The sequence below is a fragment of the Petromyzon marinus genome, chromosome 80 (assembly GCF_048934315.1).
Source record: "Petromyzon marinus isolate PM22_M1 ecotype Great Lakes invasive population chromosome 80, UKy_Petmar_22M1.pri1.0, whole genome shotgun sequence".
NCBI classification, from domain to species: domain Eukaryota; kingdom Metazoa; phylum Chordata; class Hyperoartia; order Petromyzontiformes; family Petromyzontidae; genus Petromyzon; species Petromyzon marinus.
Genome location: NC_133746.1, coordinates 9236798 through 9249116, shown reverse-complemented (window position 1 = coordinate 9249116; position 12319 = coordinate 9236798). Strand labels below are relative to the sequence as shown.

General features: G+C 50.7%; 1 protein-coding gene across 4 annotated transcripts in view; it reads left to right on the top strand.

Moving 5' to 3' along the window:
- The first annotated feature begins 3035 nt into the window (after window positions 1–3035).
- The window catches only part of LOC116957661 (uncharacterized), a 99041-nt gene continuing 89757 nt past the window's right edge, over window positions 3036–12319 (top strand). Inside the window, exon 1 of one of the 4 annotated variants that reach the window (XM_076057234.1) lies at window positions 3036–3684. In XM_076057234.1, coding sequence (XP_075913349.1) covers window positions 3568–3684 — 117 coding nt within the window. In that variant the 5' untranslated portion in view covers window positions 3036–3567. Of the gene's footprint in view, window positions 3685–4747; window positions 4862–4949; window positions 5092–5722; window positions 5825–12319 lie in introns of those variants that run through there. The other 3 variants (XM_076057235.1, XM_076057233.1, XM_076057236.1) reach the window with 3 other exon arrangements.

Genomic DNA, 12319 nt, shown 5'->3' with positions numbered 1-12319 from the left:
CGGCGGTGGTGGTGGCGGTTGTTGTTGTTGTTGTTGTTGTCGTCGTTGTTGTTGTTGTCGTGGTGGTGGTGGTGATGGCGACGAGAGGAGCGGCCACTCAGCCGCAGGGCCTCCACCGCTAGAGACCCACAGCGGCTGTCGAGTTCCACAACTCTCTCCACCACCGCTAGGAGACCTCCACCAGGAGACCACCACCACCACCAGGAGACCACCACCACCAGGAGACCACCACCACCAGGAGACCACCACCAGGAGACCACCACCACCAGGAGACCACAACCACCACTAGGAGACCACCACCACCAGGAGACCACCACCACTAGGAGACCACCACCACCAGGAGACCACCACGACCAGGAGACCACCACCACCACTAGGAGACCACCACCACCAGGAGACCACCACCACTAGGAGACCACCACCACTAGGAGACCACCACCACTAGGAGACCACCACCACCACTAGGAGACCACCACCACCAGGAGACCACCACCACCACCAGGAGACCACCACCACCAGGAGACCACCACCACTAGGAGACCACCACCACTAGGAGACCACCACCACTAGGAGACCACCACCACTAGGAGACCACCACCACCAGGAGACCACCACCACGAGGACTACCAGAGGACGCCACCGTCACCTCCACCACCACCTCCATCATTCACCACCACCTCCACCACCACCTCCATCATTCATCTTCACCACCACCTCCACCATTCACCACCACCACCACCTCCATCATTCATCTTCACCACCACCTCCACCATTCACCACCACCACCACCTCCATCATTCATCTTCACCACCACCACCTCCACCATTCACCACCACCTCCATCATTCACCACCACCATTCATCTTCACCACCTCCACCATTCACCACCACCTCCATCATTCACCACCACCACCACCACCGTGATGTCTCACGCTGGAGGAGCAGCAGCAGCAGTAGGAGGAGGAGCAGGAGGATCAGGAGGAGGATCAGCAGGAGCAGGAGGATCAGGAGGATCATCAAGAGGATCATCAGGAGGAGGATCAGGAGGAGGATCAGCAGGAGCAGGAGGATCAGGAGGAGGATCAGGAGGAGGATCATCAGGAGGATCATCAGGAGGAGGATCATCAGGAGGAGGATCATCAGGAGGAGGATCATCAGGAGGAGGATCATCAGGAGGATCATCAGGAGGAGGATCATCAGGAGGAGGATCATCAGGAGGAGGATCATCAGGAGGAGGATCATCAGCAGGAGGATCATCAGGGGGATCATCAGGAGGAGGATCATCAGGAGGAGGATCATCAGGGGGATCATCAGGAGGATCAGGAGGAGGATCATCATCAGGAGGGGGATCATCATCATCATCAGGAGGAGGATCATCATCATCAGGAGGAGGATCATCAGGAGGAGGATCATCATCATCATCATCAGGAGGCGATGAGGGAGCGCGTGCCCGGCGCGAGCGGCAGCTGAGGCAGTGGCACGGCTCTGAAACCGACTTGGAGTCGAGCGAGCGACGACATCGTCGACAACATCAACAACATCAACAACAACATCAACAACAACATCAACAACAACATCAACAACAACAACAGGGTGGTGGCGAGAAGGTCTGCCGCAGGCGAGTTCGCTTCGACGCAGGGGCCGAATTCCTGGCGGCTGTGGCCGCTGGAGACTCTGAGGACGTGAAGGAGTTGCTGATGTTGGCAAGAGGTGATGGTGATGGAGGTGGTGGAGGTGGTGGTGGTGCTGATGTCAACCACGCCAATGCCGACGGGCTCACGGCTCTTCACCAGGTGAGTTGGTGGAGCAGACACGGGGTGATGGTGGTGGTGGTGATGGTGGTGGTGGTGATGATAGAGGTGGTGGTGGTGGTGATGGTGGTGGTGGTGAATGATGGAGGTGGTGGAGGTGGCGGTGGTGAATGAATGATGGTGGTGATGGTGGTGGTGAATGAATGATGGTGGTGGTGATGGTGGTGGTGATGGTGGTGGTGAATGAATGATGGTGGTGAATGAATGATGGTGGTGGTGAATGAATGATGGTGGTGGTGAATGAATGATGGTGGTGGTGAATGAATGATGGTGGTGATGGTGGTGATAGTGGTGATGGTGGTGGTGATGGAGGTGGTGGAGGTGGTGGTGCTGATGTCAATCACGCCAATGCCGATGGGCTCACGGCTCTTCACCAGGTGAGTTGGTGGAGCAGACACGGGGTGATGGTGGTGGTGATGGTGGTGGTGATGGTGGTGGTGAATGATGGAGGTGGTGGAGGTGGCGGTGGTGAATGAATGATGGTGGTGGTGAATGAATGATGGTGATGGTGGTGGTGATGGTGGTGATGGTGGTGGTGATGGAGGTGGTGGAGGTGGTGGTGCTGATGTCAATCACGCCAATGCCGACGGGCTCACGGCTCTTCACCAGGTGAGTTGGTGGAGCAGACACGGCGTGATGGTTGTGATGGTGGTGGTGATGGTGGTGATGATAGAGGTGGTGATGGTGGTGGTGGTGATGGTGGTGGTGGTGATGATGGTGGTGGTGATGATGGTGGTGGTGGTGAATGATGGAGGTGGTGGAGGTGGCGGTGGTGATGGTGGTGGTGATGGAGGTGATGGTGATGGAGGTGGTGCTGATGTCAACCACGCCAATGCCGACGGGCTCACGGCTCTTCACCAGGTGAGTTGGTGGAGCAGACACGGGGCGATGGTGGTGGTGATGGTGGTGGTGATGGTGGTGATGGTGATGATAGAGGTGGTGATGGTGGTGATGAATGATGGAGGTGGTGATGGTGGTGGTGGTGATGGTGGTGGTGATGATGGTGGTGGTGATGGTGGTGGTGATGGTGGTGGTGATGAATGATGGAGGTGGTGATGGTGGTGGTGATGATGGTGGTGAATGATGGAGGTGATGGTGATGGTGGTGAATGATGGAGGTGGTGGAGGTGGTGAATTATGGAGGTGTTGATGGTGGTGATGATGGTGGTGGTGATGGTGGTGGTGAATGAATGATGGTGGTGGTGATGGTGGTGGTGATGGTGGTGGTGGTGAATGAATGATGGTGGTGGTGAATGAATGATGGTGGTGATGGTGGTGGTGATGGTGGTGGTGATGGAGGTGGTGGTGGTGGTGGTGGTGCTGATGTCAACCACGCCAATGCCGACGGGCTCACGGCTCTTCACCAGGTGAGTTGGTGGAGCAGACACGGGGCGATGGTGGTGGTGATGGTGGTGGTGATGGTGGTGATGGTGATGATAGAGGTGGTGATGGTGGTGATGAATGATGGAGGTGGTGATGGTGGTGGTGGTGATGGTGGTGGTGATGATGGTGGTGGTGATGGTGGTGGTGATGGTGGTGGTGATGAATGATGGAGGTGGTGATGGTGGTGGTGATGATGGTGGTGAATGATGGAGGTGATGGTGATGGTGGTGAATGATGGAGGTGGTGGAGGTGGTGAATTATGGAGGTGTTGATGGTGGTGATGATGGTGGTGGTGATGGTGGTGGTGAATGAATGATGGTGGTGGTGATGGTGGTGGTGATGGTGGTGGTGGTGAATGAATGATGGTGGTGGTGAATGAATGATGGTGGTGATGGTGGTGGTGATGGTGGTGGTGATGGAGGTGGTGGTGGTGGTGGTGGTGGTGCTGATGTCAACCACGCCAATGCCGACGGGCTCACGGCTCTTCACCAGGTGAGTTGGTGGAGCAGACACGGGGTGATGGTGATGATGGTGATGGTGGTGATGGTGATGATAGAGGTGGTGATGGTGGTGATGAATGATGGAGGTGGTGATGGTGGTGGTGGTGATGGTGGTGGTGATGATGGTGGTGGTGATGGTGGTGATGGTGGTGGTGATGAATGATGGAGGTGGTGATGGTGGTGGTGATGATGGTGGTGAATGATGGAGGTGATGGTGATGGTGGTGAATGATGGAGGTGGTGGAGGTGGTGAATTATGGAGGTGTTGATGGTGGTGATGATGGTGGTGGTGATGGTGGTGGTGATGGTGGTGAATGATGGAGGTGGTGATGGTGGTGGTGGTGAATGATGGAGGTGGTGGTGAATGATGGAGGTGGTGGAGGTGGTGAATGAATGATGGTGGTGGTGATGGTGGTGATGAATGATGGAGGTGGTGGTGCTGATGTCAATCACGCCAATGCCGACGGGCTCACGGCTCTTCACCAGGTGAGTTGGTGGAGCAGACACGGCGTGATGGTTGTGATGGTGGTGGTGATGGTGGTGGTGGTGAATGATGGAGGTGGTGGAGGTGGCGGTGGTGAATGAATGATGGTGGTGATGGTGGTGGTGAATGAATGATGGTGGTGGTGATGGTGGTGGTGATGGTGGTGGTGAATGAATGATGGTGGTGAATGAATGATGGTGGTGGTGAATGAATGATGGTGGTGGTGAATGAATGATGGTGGTGGTGAATGAATGATGGTGGTGATGGTGGTGATGGTGGTGATGGTGGTGGTGATGGAGGTGGTGGAGGTGGTGGTGCTGATGTCAATCACGCTAATGCCGATGGGCTCACGGCTCTTCACCAGGTGAGTTGGTGGAGCAGACACGGGGTGATGGTTGTGATGGTGGTGGTGATGATGGTGATGGTGATGATGGTGGTGGTGGTGAATGATGGAGGTGGTGGAGGTGGCGGTGGTGAATGAATGATGGTGGTGGTGAATGAATGATGGTGATGGTGGTGGTGAATGAATGATGGTGGTGGTGGTGATGGTGGTGGTGATGGTGGTGAATGAATGATGGTGGTGGTGAATGAATGATGGTGGTGATGGTGGTGGTGATGGAGATGGTGGAGGTGGTGGTGCTGATGTCAATCACGCCAATGCCGACGGGCTCACGGCTCTTCACCAGGTGAGTTGGTGGAGCAGACACGGCGTGATGGTTGTGATGGTGGTGGTGATGGTGGTGAATGATGGAGGTGGTGGAGGTGGCGGTGGTGAATGAATGATGGTGGTGGTGGTGGTGATGGTGGTGGTGATGGAGGTGGTGGAGGTGGTGATGGTGGTGGTGATGGAGGTGGTGGAGGTGGTGGTGCTGATGTCAATCACGCCAATGCCGATGGGCTCACGGCTCTTCACCAGGTGAGTTGGTGGAGCAGACACGGGGTGATGGTTGTGATGGTGGTGGTGATGGTGGTGATGGTGATGAATGATGGAGGTGGTGGTGGTGGTGATGGATGATGGAGGTGGTGATGGTGGTGGTGATGATAGAGGTGGTGATGGTGGTGATGAATGATGGAGGTGGTGATGAATGATGGTGGTGGTGATGAATGATGGAGGTGGTGATGAATGATGGTGGTGGTGATGGTGGTGATGATGGTCGTGATGGTGGTGGTGATGGTGGTGATGGTGGTGGTGATGGTGGTGGTGATGAATGATGGTGGTGGTGATGAATGATGGAGGTGGTGATGGTGGTGGTGATGGAGGTGGTGGTGGTGGTGATGGAGGTGGTGGTGGTGATGGTGGTGGTGATGGTGGTGGTGGTGATGGTAATGGTGGTGGTGATGATGGTGGTGAATGATGGAGGTGATGGCGATGGTGGTGAATGATGGAGGTGGTGGAGGTGGTGAATTATGGAGGTGTTGATGGTGGTGATGATGGTGGTGGTGATGGTGGTGGTGGTGATGGTGGTGAATGATGGAGGTGGTGATGGTGGTGGTGGTGGTGAATGATGGAGGTGGTGGTGGTGAATGATGGAGGTGGTGGAGGTGGTGGTGGTGAATGAATGATGGTGGTGATGGTGGTGATGAATGATGGAGGTGGTGGTGCTGATGTCAACCACGCCAATGCCGACCGGCTCACGGCTCTTCACCAGGTGAGTTGGTGGAGGAGACACGGGGTGGTGGTGGTGGTGAATGATGGAGGTGGTGGTGGTGATGGTGGTGATGATGATGGTGGTGGTGATGGTGGTGATGAATGATGGAGGTGATGGTGGTGGTGATGAATGATGGTGAAGGTGGTGGTGATGGTAGTGGTGGTGGTGGTGATGGTGATGATGGAGGTGGTGATGTTGGTGATGAATGATGGTGGTGGTGATGGAGGTGGTGGTGATGATTGATGGAGGTGGTGGATGTGGTGATGAATGATGGTGGTGGTGATGAATGATGGTGGTGGTGGTGATGGTGATTAATGATGGTGGTGATGGTGGTGATGAATAATAGAGGTGGTGATGGTGGTGATGAGAGGTGGTGATGGTGGTGGCGGTGGTGTTTGTGGTGGTTCATGGTTGTAGTGATGAGTGATGTTGGTGGTGCTGATTGTGGTGGTGGCGATGTTGGTTTGCGTTGATAAAGGTGCCGGTGGAACTTGATGTTGGTTGTGGTGGTGATGAAGGTGGTGGTGATGCTGGTGGTGGTGAAGGTGGTGATGGTGGTGGTGATGGGGCAGTTGTGGAGAGTTTCCCACACCTGGGCTCATGACCGGCCCCGGTTTAACGACAGAGGTCTCGCTCCGAATCAGTCGAGCGGCATCTTCACTTCGTAACGCTGCTGTGTGGAAGCTACCCTGGTCTGTCGCTCCGCACGATGCATCAGCTTCAGGTCTTCTCGGCCACAGCCAGGTCCTTCCCTTCTCTCTACGCTTGTGAAACGTGGACCCCCCCCCCCCTAATGGAACATCATCGCCGGTTAGAAACGTTCAGGCCGGGCCTGCCTACGCCCCATCCTGGGTTTAACCTGCAGGCTGGATTGTTTGAGGAGCTCACAAATCCTTGAAAGATCTGGACAAGGTCCCATCGGTGAGCTCCTCCGGCGGGCAAGGCTGCGATGGCTGGGTCATGTAGCCCGCATGGCCAGCCACCGCATGCCGAAACAGCTTTTGTTCGGCCGGATCGAGGGGGCTAAACGGGCGCGGCACGGGGCTAGAGAAGAGATGGAGTGATGTGGTACAGGAGGCACAGGCTAGAGAAGAGATGGGGTGATGGGTGAGTGGGTGAGTGAGTGAGTGACACGGGCTAGTGAAGAGATGGAGTGATGTACAGGAGGCACGGGGGTAGAGAAGAGATGGAGTGATGTGGTACAGGAGGCACGGGGCTAGAGAAGAGATGGAGTGATGTGGTACAGGAGGCACGGGGCTAGAGAAGAGATGGAGTGACGTGGTACAGGAGGCACGGGGCTAGAGAAGAGATGGAGTGATGTGGTACAGGAGGCACGGGGCTAGAGAAGAGATGGAGTGACGTGGTACAGGAGGCACGGGGCTAGAGAAGAGATGGAGTGACGTGGTACAGGAGGCACGGGGCTAGAGAAGAGATGGAGTGACGTGGTACAGGAGGCACGGGGCTAGAGAAGAGATGGAGTGACGTGGTACAGGGGGCACGGGGCTAGAGAAGAGATGGAGTGATGTGGTACAGGAGGCACGGGGCTAGAGAAGAGATGGAGTGATGTGGTACAGGAGGCACGGGGCTAGTGAAGAGATGGAGTGACGTGGTACAGGAGGACGTGGAGCTGAGTGGACTTGCCGATGACCGGTACCAGCGGTGTCAAGATCGGCCTCTGTGGAGGAGGAGGCTCGTGAAGGACGCTGTCCAGCAATAGCGGAGGGCAGAGGAGCGACGCTCACAACAACGAGCGGAGCGCCGGGTGGTTAAAACGCAGCGAGTTGGAGGTGTTTAACATTGAAGTCTATGGAGGTGTTTAACATTGAAGTCTATGGAGGTGTTTAACATTGAAGTCTATGGTGGTGTTTAACATTGAAGTCTATGGAGGTGTTTAACATTGACGTCTATGGAGGTGTTTAACGTTGAAGTCTATGGAGGTGTTTAACATTGAAGTCTATGGAGGTGTTTAACATTGAGGTCTATGGTGGTGTTTAACATTAAAGTCTATGGAGGTGTTTAACATTGAAGTCTATGGAGGTGTTTAACATTGAAGTCTATTGAGGTGTTTAACATTGAAGTCTATGTAGGTGTTTAACATTAAAGTCTATGGAGGTGTTTAACATTGGAGTCGATGGAGGTGTTTAACGTTGAAGTCTATGGAGGTGTTTAACATTGAAGCCTATGGGAGGTGTTTAACATTGAAGTCTATGGAGGTGTTTAACATTGAAGTCTATGGTGGTGTTTAACATTGAAGTCTATGGAGGTGTTTAACATTGAAGTCTATGGAGGTGTTTAACGTTGAAGTCTATGGAGGTGTTTAACATTGAAGTCTATGGAGGTGTTTAACATTGAAGTCTATGGAGGTGTTTAACGTTGAAGTCTATGGAGGTGTTTAACATTGACGTCTATGGAGGTGTTTAACATTGAAGTCTATGGAGGTGTTTAAAATTGAAGTCTATGGAGGTGTTTAACATTGAAGTCTATGGCATCATTTAACATTGAAGTCTATGGAGGTGTTTAACATTGAAGTCTATGGAGGTGTTTAACATTGAAGTCTATGGAGGTGTTTAACATTGAAGCCTATGGGAGGTGTTTAACATTGAAGTCTATGGAGGTGTTTAACATTGAAGTCTATGGAGGTGTTTAACGTTGAAGTCTATGGTGGTGTTTAACATTGAAGTCTATGGAGGTGTTTAACATTGAAGTCTATGGTGGTGTTTAACGTTGAAGTCTATGGAGGTGTTTAACATTGAAGTCTATGGAGGTGTTTAACATTGAAGTCTATAGAGGTGTTTAACATTGAAGTCTATGGAGGTGTTTAACGTTGAAGTCTATGGAGGTGTTTAACATTGAAGTCTATAGAGGTGTTTAACTTTGAAGTCTATGGAGGTGTTTAACATTGAAGTCTATGGAGGTGTTTAACATTGAAGTCTATGGAGGTGTTTAACATTGAAGTCTATGGAGGTGTTTAACATTGAAGTCTATGGAGGTGTTTAACATTGAAGTCTATGGAGGTGTTTAACATTGAAGTCTATGGAGGTGTTTAACATTGAAGTCTATGGAGGTGTTTAACATTGAAGTCTATGGTGGTGTTTAACATTGAAGTCTATGGAGGTGTTTAACATTGAAGTCTATGGTGGTGTTTAACGTTGAAGTCTATGGAGGTATTTAACATTGAAGTCTATGGAGGTGTTTAACATTGAAGTCTATGGAGGTGTTTAACATTGAAGTCTATGGAGGTGTTTAACATTGAAGTCTATGGAGGTGTTTAACATTGAAGTCTATGGAGGTGTTTAACATTGAAGTCTATGGAGGTGTTTAACATTGAAGTCTATGGAGGTGTTTAACATTGAAGTCTATGGAGGTGTTTAACATTGAAGTCTATGGAGGTGTTTAACATTGAAGTCTATGGTGGTGTTTAACATTGAAGTCTATGGAGGTGTTTAACATTGAAGTCTATGGTGGTGTTTAACGTTGAAGTCTATGGAGGTGTTTAACATTGAAGTCTATGAAGGTGTTTAACATTGAAGTCTATGGAGGTGTTTAACATTGAAGTCTATGGAGGTGTTTAACATTGAAGTCTATGGAGGTGTTTAACATTGAAGTCTATGGAGGTGTTTAACATTGAAGTCTATGGAGGTGTTTAACGTTAAAGTCTATGGAGCTGTTTAACATTGAGGTCTATGGAGGTGTTTAACATTGAAGTCTATGACATCATCTAACATTGAAGTCTATGGAGGTGTTTAACGTTGAAGTCTATGGAGGTGTTTAACGTTGAAGTCTATGGAGGTGTTTAACATTGAAGTCTATGGAGGTGTTTAACATTGAAGTCTATAGAGGTGTTTAACGTTGAAGTCTATGGAGGTGTTTAACATTGAAGTCTATGGTGGTGTTTAACGTTGAAGTCTATGGAGGTGTTTAACATTGAAGTCTATGGAGGTGTTTAACATTGAAGTCTATGGTGGTGTTTAACGTTGAAGTCTATGGAGGTGTTTAACATTGAGGTCTATGGAGGTGTTTAACGTTGAAGTCTGTGGAGGTGTTTAACATTGAAGTCTATAGAGGTGTTTAACGTTGAAGTCTATGGAGGTGTTTAACATTGAAGTCTATGGTGGTGTTTAACGTTGAAGTCTATGGAGGTGTTTAACATTGAGGTCTATGGAGGTGTTTAACGTTGAAGTCTGTGGAGGTGTTTAACATTGAAGTCTATAGAGGTGTTTAACGTTGAAGTCTATGGAGGTGTTTAACATTGAAGTCTATGGAGGTGTTTAACATTGAAGTCTATGGAGGTGTTTAACGTTGAAGTCTATGGAGGTGTTTAACGTTGAAGTCTGTGGAGGTGTTTAACATTGAAGTCTATAGAGGTGTTTAACGTTGAAGTCTATGGAGGTGTTTAACATTGAAGTCTATGGAGGTGTTTAACATTGAAGTCTATGGAGGTGTTTAACATTGAAGTCTATGGAGGTGTTTAACGTTGAAGTCTATGGAGGTGTTTAACATTGAAGTCTATGGAGGTGTTTAACATTGAAGTCTATGGAGGTGTTTAACATTGAAGTCTATGGAGGTGTTTAACGTTGAAGTCTATGGAGGTGTTTAACATTGAAGTCTATGGAGGTGTTTAACATTGAAGTCTATGGAGGTGTTTAACATTGAAGTCTATGGAGGTGTTTAACATTGAAGTCTATGGAGGTGTTTAACATTGAAGTCTATGGAGGTGTTTAACATTGAAGCCTATGGCATCATTTAACATTGAAATCAACAGGAGGGTCCTGCCAAGTTTTGGGCACTGCGGTGGCTGTGAGATGTTAACTCCCTCACCGTGTACACAGGAGGTCGTGGGTTCAATCCCGACCCTGATGATGCCTGCTGCTGCTGCTGTAGATTTGGAGTCTGCGTCTCTCTCTCATCATCATCATCACGGTGGCTAGGAGATGTTGACTACCTCGTCTTGTATACAGGAGGTCGTGGGGTCCATCCCGACCCTGATGCCTGCTGCTGCTGTATATTTGGAGTCTGCGTCTCTCTCATCATCATCAGGGTGGCTAGGAGATGTTAACTCCCTCTCCGTGTATACAGGAGGTCGTGGGTTCAATCCCGACCCTGATGATGCCTGCTGCTGCTGTAGATTTGGAGTCTGCGTCTCTATCATCATCAGGGTGGCTAGGAGATGTTAACTCCCTCTCCGTGTATACAGGAGGTCGTGGGTTCAATCCCGACCCTGATGATGCCTGCTGCTGCTGCTGCTGTAGATTTGGAGTCTGCGTGTCTCTCATCATCATCATCACGGTGGCTAGGAGATGTTGACTACCTCGCCTGGTGTGCAGGAGGTCGTGGGTTCGATCCCTGCCACTGACGATGCCTGCTGCTGCTGCTGTAGATTTGGAGTCTGTGTCTCTCTCATCATCATCACGGTGGCTAGGAGATGTTGACTACATCGCCTGGTGTGCAGGAGGTCGTGGGTTCAATCCCTGCCACTGACGATGCCTGCTGCTGCTGCTGTAGATTTGGAGTCTGCGTGTCTCTCTCATCATCTTCAGGGTGGCTAGGAGATGTTGACTACCTCGCCTGGTGTGCAGGAGGTCGTGGGTTCGATCCCTGCCACTGACGATGCCTGCTGCTGCTGCTGTATATTTGGAGTCTGCGTGTCTCTCTCTCATCATCATCAGGGTGGCTAGGAGATGTTGACTACCTCGCCTGGTGTGCAGGAGGTCGTGGGTTCGATCCCTGCCACTGACGATGCCTGCTGCTGCTGCTGTAGATTTGGAGTCTGTGTCTCTCTCATCATCATCATCAGGGTGGCTAGGAGATGTTGACTACCTCTCTCTCCACTTGGTGGTCACTGCGTGTGTCTTTGTCCGGGGCCTTACTTGGTGAAATCAAAATAGTTGAGTTTTATTTTAGTATGTGGTTCTCTGTGGGTCTCTGTGGGTCTCAATGTGTCTCTTTGTGTCTCTATTGGTCTCTATGGGTCTCTGTGTCTCTATGGGTCTCTGTGTCTCTATGCGTCTCTGTGTCTCTATGGGTCTGTGTCTCTATGGGTCTCTATGGGTCTCTGTGTCTCTATGCGTCTCTGTGTCTCTATGGGTGTCTGTGTCTCTATGGGCCTCTATGTGTCTCTATGGGTCTCTGTGTCTCTATGGGTCTCTATGGGTATCTGTATCTCTATGGGTCTCTGGGTCTCTATGTATCTCTATGGGTCTCTATGGGTCTCTGTGTATCTATGGGTCTCTGTGTCTCTATGGGTCTCTGTGTCTCTATGGGTCTCTATGGGTCTCTGTGTCTCTATGGGTCTCTATGTGTCTCTATGTATCTCTATGGGTCTCTGTGTCTCTATGTATCTCTATGGGTCTCTGTGTCTCTATGTATCTCTATGGGTCTCTGTGTCTCTATGGATCTCTGTGTCTCTATGGGTATCTATGGGTATCTGTGTCTCTATGGGTCTCTGTGTCTCTATGTGTCTCTGTGTCTCTATGGGTCTCTGTGTCTCTGTGTCTC